At 45.4% G+C, this 14869-nt stretch overlaps 1 protein-coding gene across 1 annotated transcript in view; it reads left to right on the forward strand.

Annotated features, from left to right (window-relative positions):
- NUMBL (NUMB like endocytic adaptor protein) overlaps positions 1–10981 on the forward strand; it is a 138031-nt gene extending 127050 nt beyond the window's left edge. Inside the window, exons 8-9 of the mRNA XM_086936676.1 lie at positions 1332–1493; positions 9986–10981. Coding sequence (XP_086792802.1) covers positions 1332–1493; positions 9986–10692 — 869 coding nt within the window. The 3' untranslated portion in view covers positions 10693–10981. The remainder of the gene's footprint in view (positions 1–1331; positions 1494–9985) is intronic.
- Positions 10982–14869: the final 3888 nt, after the last annotated feature.

The raw sequence follows: 14869 nt of genomic DNA on the forward strand, positions 1-14869 counted from the left end.
TGGCTATTTGTAGCGCTTCCTGGGATGAAAGATCGGTTCTGGTGTGAAAAGAGATGCAGTGCTACAAATGGAAAAATGTACTTGAGAAACAGCATGGCGACCGATTCAGTAGTTAGTCGGTTCACGAGGAGCAAAGTCTGTGACTGTCTGCTCATGCTCTGTTAGTACATTGGCGACAAGGAGAAAAAAAGCAAACAGTAAGGCTCTTGCAGCCTAGCCTTGTTATCACAATTTGCATTGCATTTTCAGATAACTTAGGAAGTTAAAAGTACCAGCTTCAAACATCTATGAATCGCTAGCAAGTCCAGAGTATAATATTGGTCGGAAAGCTGGGGAGGTTAATGCTTTTGCAGCGGCAGTCTGGGTGGAATTTGCTGGTCTCAGGTTTGAATCATCCTTGAATAGGCAAGAGTGATAATACAGAGCACCATGTATGTCCTGCACGTCACAGGTCTGTAACCTAATAAGAAAGCTCAGTGAGCTGTCTTTCGAAGAGAGCTTGGGAAAGTAAAATACTTGCATATCTTGGTTCATCTCTTGGCCAATTTATGAAGTGATACGCAGAGAATGCACCGTTTCCCCTGATGGCCTGTTGAGTCAGGGGGTAAGATGTGACAATGTCCAGCTGTAGACCTATTGAATACCAACATCTGCTCCCAAACAGGACAGTCTGACAATGGGAAGCACTGATTGTCCAGGAAGTTAAGCCTTTGGGGCAAGGCATGCTGGTAGCCGGATTAAAAGCCCCTAACCCTTCCAAAGGACTGAGTCAGCAAGGCACAGTACACACTGAAGGGCGTGGGATTAGCTATGGCACTCAAATCTGCCTTCATATGCTGCACCAGTGTGCAGTCTGGGTGATTGCGCAGGGCAGAAGCCTTGTTCTGGCACAATCATATTTGCCAAAACTAGATTCTGCACAGTTGTCACACTAGGCCAGCACTGTATGGATAGGAGATAGCACTGAATGGTACAAAATGATATGTACAAAGGGTGATGGAATAATCAATTCAAGAGGTTTTCTTCTCAAGTGTGGTGGCTGGCTTCTGGTTTAGTTGTTAAGTTCCTGACTGTAAAACCAGGAAACCAGACGAATCCAAAAAGTATGGAATCTTGCTGTAAACATTAAATCCATAGTTCAGTCTGTCAAATAAAAGGGTGCTTAGGGCTGGTGTAAAAATCGAATGCTGCTCCAAAGTGGAAATATATACTTCAGTCAATAAATCCTAGTTTTTGGTGCACAAGCCAAAGCTATGGGGATAATTTGTCTGCAAAGGCTAAAATAGTCCATGACTCCTAAGACCATGTCTCACTATCATTCCCTTTTCCAGTGCCCGAAATGGAGTCGACTGGCTGCCATGACAACGATGGCATCAATGCGCTCTGCACTCAGATCAACACCTCTTTCACCAGGCCCTCGGATGATCCGTTTGCCACCAGCTCCACCTCTAATGGCACCATGACACCAACCATGTCGTCCCCCGCATCACAGGGTAAGTATGCGAGCTGACAGCACATTCTTATTTTAATAGCGAGATCATCCTGCCTCGAGTGCCCAGTAAGGGTTAGTGTGCCTGAGAACATTAACTAGATAGGACATTTTGAAAGGGCTAGTCTAGCCAATTCCGTGATTGAAATTCTAACTTTTTACATTTTTTGCAACGTTGACATAATTATTATTGTTTTTTTTTTTACAGTTTGAAATGACTGTATAATAGAGTTTTGCTTTTAGTACGGAAGTGTTTTATATTTTTCTTACCCAATAGCTCAGTTCTTTCCTTGGTTCCTGCTTTAATGTTGTGGTTTGGTTATGAGCGCACAGGGAGAGTTGAGATTATATTAGAACATTGGAATGTTGGGAACTCCTTTGGAAGTCAATGGAGTGTGCCGGGCTTCTAATGGCTGGTAGAAGTCTGGAGCTCCAACATTCCAATGTTGTCCTTTGCAGGTGTTGCTAAAACAAAGGCCTCTCGGCCGGAGAAGATTGAAATTCCCTCAGGTTCTATGAGGCCTTCGTTTTATTTGTTAGATCATTCTGCCCTCTAGTGGTAGAATTTTCTAATAGCCTTCTAGCCCTCTGTATGGGGGCTATACTGCATTAAAGTTCTGTTCCCCTGTTAAAGGCCCTGACATATGCTGAAGCACGCCTTTAATGGCTGGTATAGGCCGCTACAGCGGGATATAAGGCTATATTACTACTATAGATGGGAAATAATGTCACAGTAGGAATATAAGGAGGGCTATGACCTCACAGCAAACATCTAAGTAAAATGTTGTCTGTGACTCCTCAGCGAGCGGTTTAGGCTGTCACATCATAGTAGGAATCGGAGAGCAGCTGGGGAGTTGAGGCTATGACATTACAGTGAAATGTTAGGGAAGCTTAAGAGTTCAGGTTCTGAAGTCACCGCAGGGGTCTAATTATAGCATCTTTACCATTACTATAAATATCTCTCCTTTGTCCCTCCCTCCTTCCAGCTCTCTACCTATTATATTCCTGTCTCGTTCACACTCATTTTCTATCGATTGAGCTGTCTCTCTGTCAGGCTTTCTCTATTTCTGTCCATATATAGATAGCGCCTCTGTAGTTATGTTTAGGTCAGACTTTCCATTGAAAATGCATTTTTTAATTTGCTAATATTTTTGGTGGTGTTCGACAAATCTGCATGAAACTCCTCTTATAATAACAGATTTTCGTGTATGGGGCTGCTTGCTTCATTACTCACCAGGCATATCTATAAAGTAAACTGTACCTGCAAACTACTGTAGACTAATCATCCAGGGAATGCACCAAGCTTTTTGAGACACGAAAAGCAGCTCTCGCTCGAAAACTGTGAATAAGCGAAGAAAGTAGGAAAATCAGTGCAGGAAAGGAAAGGCAGAACAAAAGGAAAAAAAGAGCAGAAATGAAGAAAAGAGAAGAGAACATCAAGGAAGGAAAGGAAACAACAGTAGGGAAGCAGGGGATGCAAAAAAACAACTATTACGAAAGGGCAAGCAACACTGAAAGTAGGGGGTTAAGGACTATAAAAGGTGGACAGGTGCTCGCAACAATCTGTAAGCAACAATGACGTTGAAGCATTGACGATGGGAGAAGCAAGAAGAATAAAAGTACTTTAAAATGAGCACGAGCAGCATAAAGACACTAATGAAGCTATTAATCAGTACTTGGTCTATGCTCCATCGAATGGACAAACACAGGAAGAGAAAGTGAAACTGGCACATGCAGACCGATGAGAATCAAGCTAATGAGAGTGACGCTGAAGCCAACCAGAGAGAAGTAATTTGGGGCTCTAAGGAATTTAACATTTTATTTTGTCCGCTAACAAAATATCTCGCAGGCAGCAGCAGCCCATGCATGTCTCAGGTAAAACCCAAAAACGGCTGAACGAAATTTCACCAAACCTAGGAATTACACCAAACTTCGAATGGGCTTAGTCTTGATTCTATCTTACTCCTCTTTCTTCCACCGCCCTACATTTCATGCCTCTTTATCTTCCGGTTGCAAGTTTTTTCAACCCTGCGTTCAAAGTATTCTCCTATATTTCTCTTCCTCCTCTCTCCCTTGTCTGCCCTTCTTTCTCTTGCTCTGGGTCAAAGGTCTGATGTTGAAAAATAGGGCTGGTCCCAAAAATGAGTTACCTGTTCCCCTCGCCGGCATTGACAGGCATAACATAAGCACTGGTAGTGCTGTGACAGTCTTAGATATGGGCACACCTTAATACCGTTGTTAGTAGGACGAGGAAGGGAGAATGTGCATTAGTGAAGAATACCAGTCGATAATCGGACCTGAATAACGGTTCCACTTTTGTACCGTCTTTGTCTTGTATTCAGGAGCCTCAAAATGAATTTGAGGTTGGCGCCACCATGTGGGCAGATTTCAAAGAAACTGTCGAAAACATTTCGATTATGAAGCTGTGTAAAAAAACAGGTCAGTTTTAGATCTTTGGAGCAGCCCACATTCGACTAGCTGAAAGCGTCCACATCAGCCATTTTTTTTTACGCACGCACGTACGTGTAGACAGGTCATGGCATGCCCCCGGTGAAAGTGATGCTACAATTAGCGAGTGCAAAGAAAACACTGGAGGTGCGCATGACGTGAAAGCAAATCACTGCTTCACATTGGAGTGTATAGCAGAATTTATTTATATGGAACTTCAGGGGTTTAAGTGGAATACAAAAAGAGGGGGTCTCTCGGAGTGGCGTAGTCGATGTAATTATGGGCGGGGCTTAAACATACACAAGCTAAAAATCTGCGCTTAGCATAGTGCACCGCCTAACTGGTATTTTCCTGCTTCTATCATTGCAACCAGGTATATAATACAACAGGTAACATTGCACCTACAACAAGCCAGGACTATTGGCTTTGCCAATGGTTGTTAGTTGCATAAGACAAATAAGCAACAGCTACGGCTTCCTTGTATAGAACATTGAAAATGCTTCAGTTCTAAAATAGTGAGACTGAAAGAACTTTAACGAGCCTCTTTGAAGTTACATCAGAGGCAGTGAGGGGTGGTACTGGTGCAGAGTCAAGATTTTTTTTTTCACACTGAGGATGAGAGCAAAAATGGAGAGCCCGAAAGGGACCTGTCTCAGCACCTGCTTTTAAAACTGCTGTTGCTCGACAGGACCCTACTCACTTAAAGCTCTGTAGCACTTACTACCCCATGTGAGGCTCTAAAGGACTTGCCTACATAACAGCAAGCAACGCCGTGCGGGGAGTGTGGTTGCAAAGGTTTTTTTAAATTTTATCGTAAGCCCCCCAACCCCTTCTCAAAAGGTGTGGTTATCGTTATCCGGAAGGCAGCGCTTTGCAGTATGGTGAATGAAGAAACATGAACACCTCAGTTTATTGTTTTCAATAAGATGACAGTTGTATTCAAATTGACTTTACTATATAATACTCCGGCGAACCGAGCTTACCTGGCTAATTAATGTCTGCCTTCAGCTAATGCAGTCGCTGAATGTGCTTGCACCAATGTAATCTGCAGTTGATTCGTTTGAATCCATGCGGAGCAGAGTCAGTCTTTTGAGTTCAGTAAAAAGAAAAAACCTTTATCTGCAGGTTGTTGAGTGAAATACAAATTCCTCCATTTGCTTTGCAAAGCATTAAGTATACTAGAGTTTTGAGACCCTAGAATGTGGTTTCTGCTGAATTGTACTTCTATCACAAAATAAAAGAGAGGATGGAAGGCCACTGGAAGAAGACTGAAATGAAAGAGGTTTAATTTTTACCTGGAAAATAATTTTGCTATTGTTTGTCCCTCAGAATATCCAGCCTCAAGATGTTTCACTTGGACATAAGCCTATGTGAATGCACCAGCCTGGACAAGTAGCAACTATCTTGGTGCGCATGTAGGTCCAGACAGGGCTTCAAGTGTCATGGTGATAGTGTTGGCCCGGTATGGGCTACAACTGTCTTCGAGAACATATCAGAATGGTCAGGTCTGCAACCGCCTGGAAAATACTATCTGCCCAGTCGGCAACCATACCTCAGTTGAAATCGGCATATAGCTGAAGTGGGCTGCATCCATCTTGCGCGGTCGATCAGCATCGTGGCGGAAGCGCCAGGCCGCTAATTGAACCTGGGCTGAACCTCTGTGGCCACATGAGAAGAGACATCGGCTGTCTGTGCTCGACCTCTTTTGCAATTTTTAAGGACTGTCCCAGGACTCTGCTTGCGAGCAGAAGACAATGCTGCTGAATCTGGGCAACTCAAATGGAAAGACTCAGAGGCTTTCTTCGTATCCATTACTCACCATCATGGGTAAAAACATGCAAACCCTTGAACTGGTTGCGCGTTTTACAGGAGTTGCACCAGATTCCACATCTGAGCCTAATTTGTGGTCCATTATTGCTGAAGCCGACAAGCTGATCAAGGGTCTACTGTGTTGGAGATCACTCGAGCGGGATCAGCTGGTGCAGTGCAACAAGGAAGAATCATGAACAGGATGACTGCCTTGTATATGGGACTAAAATTTGTAGATTTTAGCAGTGCTGAATTTCTGAAATTGCGTCTCCCCCACCCTATACCTGTTAATGCTCTCTCTCCCTACCCTAAGAGTCAAGCTCAAGCAGGCTTGTACTTGGCCCAGTTTGCAGAGCCATTGTAGGACAGACTCCTGGACACCAGAAGCAAATGACCTCAACTACCACAGTTGTGGGGCCAGCACCCCCTTCTCTGCTCTGTGGTCCCCTCAACATGGTCTGACCAGCCCCTACTCGTACAATTCGCCTGCCCCACATTTTTGCCTGAAAGGAATTGTATCTCAGTCTCTTCTCTGAAAAGTAAACCTTCTTGTAACCCGTTATGGCAAGCACAGACAAAGCCAATCTGTCTCATCTGCAGGCTTTGCCAATGCTTCTTGTTGATGCTCTCCACCATTGACCAAAAGAAGCAAGCATTGGCAAAGCCAGTAGGTCTAGCCTATGAGAACTATTGGCTTTGCCAATGTTTTGTTGCTATGCTGCACTGCAGCATGGATGCTTTGCAGTGTGGCTAAAACTAATTAAAAAAAGCGTTATGATGCAGCCAGGGCTGATGTGTCTATTTTTCATTTTAAAGTGCATTGGCGCTGGATGTACCATAATCTTTTCTTTATTATTACATTTTGGCATGCTGCACAGCAGCCACACTGGTATATAGCATATCTACAAATCATTGCCAAAGTTGGAAAGGCTCATGCTGAACAGTGTGAGCTAAAGGCAATGGCAGTGCCAATAGTCTCAAAGGAGATTCTTGTTGGCCTTGCCAATGCTTGTTAGATCTCAGCACATCACCATGTGATTCTGAGCAAATCAAGTAATCTCCCCTTGCATGAAAAAAGGAATATGGCAAAAATCCTATTCCATAAACAAAGCAATTGTGCCCATGTCGTGTTTCTGTGAGAATGCATTTTGAAGAAGATAACATCTGTAGTCACCATAAAAGTTGATAACATCTGTTGTCACAATAAACATCAATTTCAAAGGAGAAAAATGGCTTCTTTGAAGTGCGTGTGGCACAGTAAAACAAATGGCAAGAAATTCAACAAGGAACAGGGATGAAGAAACAAGCATTTACAATGCAATAGGTCTCGCATTCGCAAGAGTTTAAGGTATTGGCATTGTAGACAATGCATTTTATTTATGTGTTTGTTTTTAAAACAGATAAATATAAAGCATTGTCATTTACAATGTCAATAGGTTAAACTCTCACAAATGCGAGACCTATTGCATTGCTTCCTGTTGCAGTGGATGAGACGGAGCAGACAGAAAGGAGGAGGAGTCCGCTGTAGTGAGCTGTGCTGATTTAAAGAAAGGCGCGACTCGCTGAAGTAAATTTTTGCAATATTGGAAGATTTTGATAAGCATTGCAGCATGCCGCCTGTGTGGGGTTTCTCAGTAATAACATACAATTTTGAAAAGATAGACTTCGGCTAGCCACCCCTTCCTTTTCTTCGTTGCGGCTCGCCGAAGTCTATTTCTTCAGTATTGTACATGAGCACCAGTTGCGTTACAGACACACATTCATCCATGAGCAGTAGACTGACCCAAAACCCTTTATAAGTACTGGTACTGTGTATAATCAGTCTTTCAACAATAGACACCTAAAGCTTTGTGTATTCAAGACCAGATAATTGTACCGGAGCAAGGGGTATTAGTTTCTCGTCCCGTTCCTTGCTTGTCTCAATGTATGCGGACGGCATTACGCTCTACGTCCGCCATCCCCAAGAGAACCTCAGTCCTCTTGTCTGCGAGATCATTCAGTTTGGTGGGCTGTCGTGCATCCAGGTAAACTGGAGCAAGTCGGTCCTTTTGCCACTGACTGACGCCACTGTGCCATTCTCACTTGACTTTCCATTCGTATGGGCCTCCGGCCCCATGCGCTATCTGGGCATCTGGCTCAGTAGGGATCTGGATGAACTGTACAGATCGAACTTTGGTTGTGCGGTAGACTGGCTAGAATCCAAGATCCCACGGTGGAGCCGGCTCCTGCTGTCATTGGCGGGCCGCATTGCAATCGCCAAAATGGTTGTCCTTCCAAAATTCCTCTACTTGTTTTTAAATATCCCCATCCCCCTCACCGCTCATTTTTTCCGCAAATTACACTCCCTAATTATTTCATTGGTTTGGGCGGGTAAACAACCAAGAGTAGCTTACGATATCCTTACCCTACCCATGTCTGCCGGCAGAATGGGCGCGCCTGACTTCAAGCTGTATGCCCTGTGCGCTCAGGCCAGTTTCCTGCATTTTTGGATCCACCCCTCCCCTTATCAGCCTCACGTCACCGTTGAGACGGATGTAGCTTCTCCCTGGCCTCTGTCCACAGCTTTGTTTGCGCCCGCGGTGCGCCCTCGGGCTGAGGTCGACACGGTCGGGACGCTTCGTTGGGCCTGGTCTGGTCTGCGTCGGCTGTCCGGCATCCCCTAGCTCTCTGCTAACTCCGTGCCCATAGTTAACCCTCCGGATTTTCCTTCACTTCAGGCCTCCAGTATGTCCAGGAGTGCAGCGCGCTTGGGCCTGATGACGGTGGCGGATCTCTACCCGGAGAACACCTTCTTTACGCTCCCTGACGCATCGGATCCACAGGACACGCTCTTATTTTACCAGCTGTGTGCCACGTGCCGGAAGCTGCACTCCACTTTCCCTCAACCCCCAGCCAACATGCTGGCTCTGGATATCATTTATACCTCCTCGTCCCCACACAAATTAGTCACCAAACTATATGCCCTCACTCTAGTCCGCCCCCATCTCCTCTGATCGTGCTCTGGAGGCACGGGGTACTGATCTTGGCGCCGACAGCTCGCCAGCTGATTGACTCTATTGTTGTAATCAGACGAAGAAGCTGTCACTAAACTACCGGCTTTGTTTGATCCATTTCAAGTACTTGCATAGGCTTTACCGTACCCCGGTGCAGCTTCACAGGCTCAGGCTCACTCCCGGAGATAATTGTGTGCGTTGTGCCGCTCCTGCGGCGGATTTAGCTCATCTTGCTTGGCTTTGCCCAAGGGTCTCCGAGTTTTAGCGGGCGGTGTGTTCTGCCATTTCTGACATTACCTTTTCGATAGTGCACCCCGATCCTCCTCTATGCCTTCTCAGGTTTGTCAAGTTCCGCCCTGACGCCTCCCGCCGCCTGATCGCGATGCTGCTGGTCCTTGCTAGGCGTAGGGTGGCCATGTGTTGGGGTCGCAGGCCGGCTCCCAAGGTTGAGAGTTGGCTGGAGGACGCCTCTCTGTGCCAGACTCTCCTGTCAGAGTTCTGGGATTTTATGCCTGCTAGGTCCCGACTTGTTGACATCTGGGGCCCTTTGATTACCTACCTTCTTTCCCGTTCTCACCCTAGTGGTGCTGCCTCTCCCTCGCTCCCCGCCGGCCTTGGATCCGCGGTGACCGCCAGTGCTGGTCAGTGACTGCCTTTCACCCCTGCAATGTGCGCTTCCGCCCCTTTCTCCTTAGCCCTTCATTTCCGACAACGCTCTATCTGTGTTTTTCCATCAGGAAGGGACCTTGTTGTGATGGAGTTGTGACATTCTCTTCATGTTTATTTACTGGGTTAACAGTCGACACCCATGTATAATGGAGCGCTTGACCTGCTTTCTGTTTTGTATATTGTACTGCGCTATTGTACGATGTACTGTGTCTGCCTTGACTTTTCTCAATAAAGGTTTTTGAAAACAAAAACAACAAAAAATTGTACCGGAGCAGGGCTAGCTGCTCCATTAAGAGCAAGCAGTCCGCTATGACATTGTCCAACCTTGCCACAGTGGGTATTGGAACACAGACCACTTGATAATGGATTGATGACCTATGACTGATTTTACTTTAGCTTCTATTATAGGTTTTGAACACTTTATTATTAAAAATGACCCATTTTGGAAAAAGCAGTGTTTGCTAATCGATAAGTTTCATGTGCCCATATAGAGGGAGATGTTTGAGTGACGCTAGACTGAAATGAATGTATCATGGTCTGCAGCATATGTTATATAGTGTTCTTTCTTTTCTTCTAGGGGCAGCAGCATATGGCGATCACAGCATGACGCCGTCAGGTAGCGCCACCTTCCAACCAGGACACAGACGGACGCCCTCCGAGGCAGAGCGATGGCTGGAGGAAGTAGCCAAATCAGCAAAGGCGCAGCAACAGCAACAACAGCCTCAACCACAGCCGATGCTTCTTATGCCCATGTCCATCCCCACCACCGTGCAGTCCTTCCCTATGGCCTATGATGCTGCTCCGACACCTGCCAGTATGTATATGGCACAACACATGCAGCCTGCGTACATGCCTATGGCCACCTACAACCCTACCATGGCCAGCAGCATGTCCTATCCCACTCCAAGTGTTCCTGTGGTGGGCATCACACCCTCCCAAATGGTGGCCAACGTGTTCTGCACTGCCACTCAAATGCAGTCATCAAACTTGGCAAGCAAGAGCAGTCCTTACCCTCAGGGCTTAGTGCACAATCCACCCGTCTCAACGCCAGGCAGTCAATATTCAAGCCCCATGCAGCAATCCAGCAGCACAGCCAGGCCGCGAGCGAATGGCACTGCCAATGGCACATCATGGCCGCCGGATCCCAACCAGCTGAAGGGACCCTCCACCATGCAAGAGGTCGACCAGTTCGAAGCACAGTGGGCAGCTTTGGAGTCCAGGTCCCAGAGGGCAGCAAACCCCTTTTCCAATGACTTACAGAAAACCTTTGAAATTGAACTATAATGGGGGCAGGTTCCCCTTTATTCCCCTCCCCCCACATCCCATTCCTGACATTGACAGTCTCAGTGGATCTTGTGGACTTTGTTTTTGATGTGGGACCTGATATTTATGACTTTCCCTGCAGAGGACCACAGGTATTTAAAGACACACCAGACGGCCAGAATGAAATTGAAAAGCTGAAGCAGAACAGCTGGTGGCAATGAAATACGCTGCACCAAAAAAAGTAGAGGTAGTGTTGGCTACCATGTTTCCATATCCAGTAATCATGCAGACTCCAAGGTATTGATCTGATTGCACCAATCTTAGACGGCCTCAAAAATAAAGGGAGCTTGATTGCTGCGCAGGGCCGGCGATGCTGGCTGTCGGATGCAGAATGGTCATGACTGCTGAGAGGACTTTCCGGTGTACGGACACAGAGTTCTGAAATGGCAGCAACTTGAAATTGATGACCCAGAAAGCTTGAAGCATCTGCAGAAGACCAGCAATTTATGTACCTTATTTGCCTGAGGGTGCAGGGTGGGGAGGATTCTGCAACTTCTGGTTTAGTGGTGGGAATTAAGAGGTCTACCTAGTAGTGTAGAGACAGAAAGAGCTAGGGACCAACCAGGTTGGAATCTGGACATGCAACTGCCAAACTTGAAACATAATTGTGGCCTCTTGGACAGTGATTTGATTGTACTAATCTATGTGCTTGATGGATGTAATCTCTTAGCAGTTTCTACTGCCACTGACAGCAGCCCGCTTAGCCGATGAGCCAATGGACGAGGGAACTCTTAAGGATTTTGGAGAGATCCTGATGGATATGTGAAGTACACATATCTGCACTTTCACCCCCATTCCCAATAAGGACTTGTTATTGTGACAGTGTCTAGAAAACACAAACGGCAAGTGGCCTTCTTCTTTTATCAGAGGATCGGTTCACCTTGGATACCAGATGTAGTCCTTAAAATATTGTTTTTTGTTTTTTTTGCAAACTAGGCATTGAGTATGTGTAACCTCTCCTTCCAGCCACTCTTTAATTTGAGGCCACATTTCCACTACAAGTTAGGAAGGGTCAGAAAGGCCTTGTAAAAGCATTGTCTTCATGTCGTGTTAAAATCATGAAATCCAGAAATTATAGACTCCAGTTCTGTGGCAGCCATCATTAACAGTTTTTTTGTCATATGTGACAGAGGGCTTTCTGCATGCTTGGCTCCTTTTTACATTTAAAGAAGATGCCTCAAAGGCACCTCCTTTTCTGCACAAAAGCCCCAAATGATTTTCACAGGATGGTGATAGTACAGCTAGGGTTTGTATGCTTGTGGTTTGAGCTTTAAAGGTAAAACCTTTGTAGAAAAGGCCAGGACCCAACTCAGCCAAGTACCTCGGCTGCTGTGGACTGTGATGGAATCTTTCGGTGGTAACCTCTGGTGCAATTACATGATCTTTCATTTAAAGTATGTCCCCCATATTCCGCTGGTAGTTTCCACGCTTGCCGAGGTAGTTGGTGGTCTTGCTTAAGAACAAGCCAAAGTGTTTGGTTCTTATCCCACAAAACCTCCTGATCTCAGTCAGTAGCCAGTTTACGAGGGCAGTGTGCAACGAGAGCCAACTAGAGTATTTACTTTGTGGCATTCATGTTGTGCTTAAGGTCTGATCTGGCTGTGGGGTTCGCAGAATACTGGAATGGCATACACATAGGCCACAAGTTATGCCAACAAGATGAAGAATTTGACATTAAAGGGGAAAGGCAGCTCCAATTTTGCCTTTTAAAGTAATGAGAATAACTCGCAAAGACAGTGATCCACCTTTTCCTAGGGTACTTCTGTTGCATTGTAAGCCTAAGGTGGGGTGTGTGTGTGTCACATTATCCTGTAGGTATATATATATATATATATATATATATATATATATATATATATATATATATATATATATATATATATATATATATATATATATATATATATGATTCTTAAATCCACATCTGCTTACGTTGACACTAAAGTGGTAGTCGTTATTGTGGATGTGATATTGTTCCAGTTGTATATTTCGACAATGATAATGTTCCCTCTCCATCTACCCCCTTCGGTACGTTTGTTAAGGTCGTGATTCTACACTTCAAGAGCCTGGAATGGTTGGAATGATGTCTCTGTGACGTCCGGGCTTGAAGTAAGCCTTCTGCCCTTGCATTGTTGTAACATAAGAGAGATTTGCAACCTTTACATTGCTTATGTATGAAAATCCTGGACAAGAATACCCCTGTGACAAGCGAGGTGAAGTTCACTTGGTGGCGGCAACAGCCATCATCTGTCTTTTAGCTCAATATGCAGGGAGTGTAACCCACGGTCCTGCCTTAAAATGATTCCTTTGGTAAACTGTTTCGCCGATGCCTTTTGCAGGGTTTGCCGCTCTCTCGCTCTATTTCCTTTATGTCACAGCCTTATTATACTGCTGCAGTGTGCATTTCTCCACATATGCTGGTGCTACCAGATCCTTCTCCACTTGTGAGGACTTCTGGCAGCAGCTGCTTACAAGATTAGAGCTTGCCTCACCATGTTCAGATGGTGGTTGTCCACCAGTGTCATTAATGAATGGCAGCAAGGCCTAGATGATTCTTACCTGTGTTTCCCTAGTCTGGCACAACAACTTCTGGCCAGAGGTCACAGATTGCCGCCCTTTACCATATGTTGCTGTAAAGTACTTTGGGCTCACAAATGGGATCAGCAGGTCACTAGGTCGGCCTTCCACAGAGTGGTATGTTTTCACATGCATCCGGATCATGTTTTGCCTTTCTCTTGATCAGTAGTCTGCCCAGGACACCCACACAGTGGGGCTTTGAATGCTCTAGTTAGAACACTTCTTGCTGACCAAGGGTGAGCCATCCCACTTCACAGGAAGATGAGGGAAAATAGAGAACCACAGACACTGTTAACAGGCGAAGCTGTGCACAACTTGCACCACCCCATCAGCCAAACAGATATGCAGATGGAATATTGGGGCCAGAAGTCAAAACTTGTATTCCAGTAGAATAGGTTCATGTGGACATATCCACTGTCTGCTTGTATGAGGGAACTACGTAGATCCCCGCAGGAGTTAATGTGGGAGTAGTGCAGCGGTTCAGACGCGAGCAACCAGAACTAGATTTACCAGGAGAAGACTGCTCACATCCCTCTAAAGCAGGGGGCACTGAGGCGGGTGGGTGATACAAACCCCAAGCAGGCTTAGCCTTTCGTCCTGCCAAACGCGATGAAATAAATGCCAAATTTAGTTGGGTAATAACTTTTCAGTTAGAGAATGAGACTCAATGTTTACTAATGTTTTGTGCTGGGTTTGACAAAAATCTGGCGCAAAATGTTGGAGTGGGATTTACTGTCCAGCGCAGACGAGTATTTGTACTGGTTAGTACCCGAGATTAACACAAAGTTGCACTGTGCACTGCTTAGCTTTACTTTGCGTGAAGGGGCGTTCCAAGGCTGCTGCATGGGCATTTCCATGCAGCAAAACCTTTTGCCTCCTTAGGCAGCTGTAACTAGGAGACATGTTTTAATTTTTCCTCATATTTCCAACTTTGCATGTGTGCTGCGTTGTACAGCACACATACAAAGTGAGAAAAAGTTTAAAGCACAGTTTTTATACTGGGAGGGAATCCTTCCTACAAACTCTGTGCTTTAGAGAGCACACACCCTTACACTATAGCACAAGGGTGTGTGCTTTGGCACATGGCTTGCAAAAGTACGCCAGCGCTTGGGAGAGAAAGAGATTCACCATACCTTAGAACAGCGCAGCAAATTTGGTGCAGTTTTGCCTTGCATCCAAAAATACTAACTCCTGGCATTTATGAAGCACCTCCAGGTAGTCTCCTGCATGGTAGAAATACACCTTTTAATTATTGTTACCTTGAGTTTGTTAGTTGCCTGCAACACAACAATTCAGTGTTGCAAAGGCAGCTGGTGATGTATACAATGAGGTGACTGGCTGCATGATTCAGACAAAGGATCTTTTACAGTAACTTATCTCGTACCCCAAGATCACCAGAAATTATGTATGGTGAGGTTGCGTTCCAGTTGTCCTAGAAATGGAAACCAAACGCAAGTATCCTTTTTTAAATTATGATTTTCTCCTAGAGTGGTACTGAAAAAGAGCCCTCTGTGGAACCATCAGCATCCTATTTGTGGCAGATGTTAAAGCATGTAGCTGC

The sequence above is a fragment of the Lissotriton vulgaris genome, chromosome 9, assembly GCF_964263255.1.
Source record: "Lissotriton vulgaris chromosome 9, aLisVul1.2, whole genome shotgun sequence".
Taxonomy (NCBI): Eukaryota; Metazoa; Chordata; class Amphibia; order Caudata; family Salamandridae; genus Lissotriton; species Lissotriton vulgaris.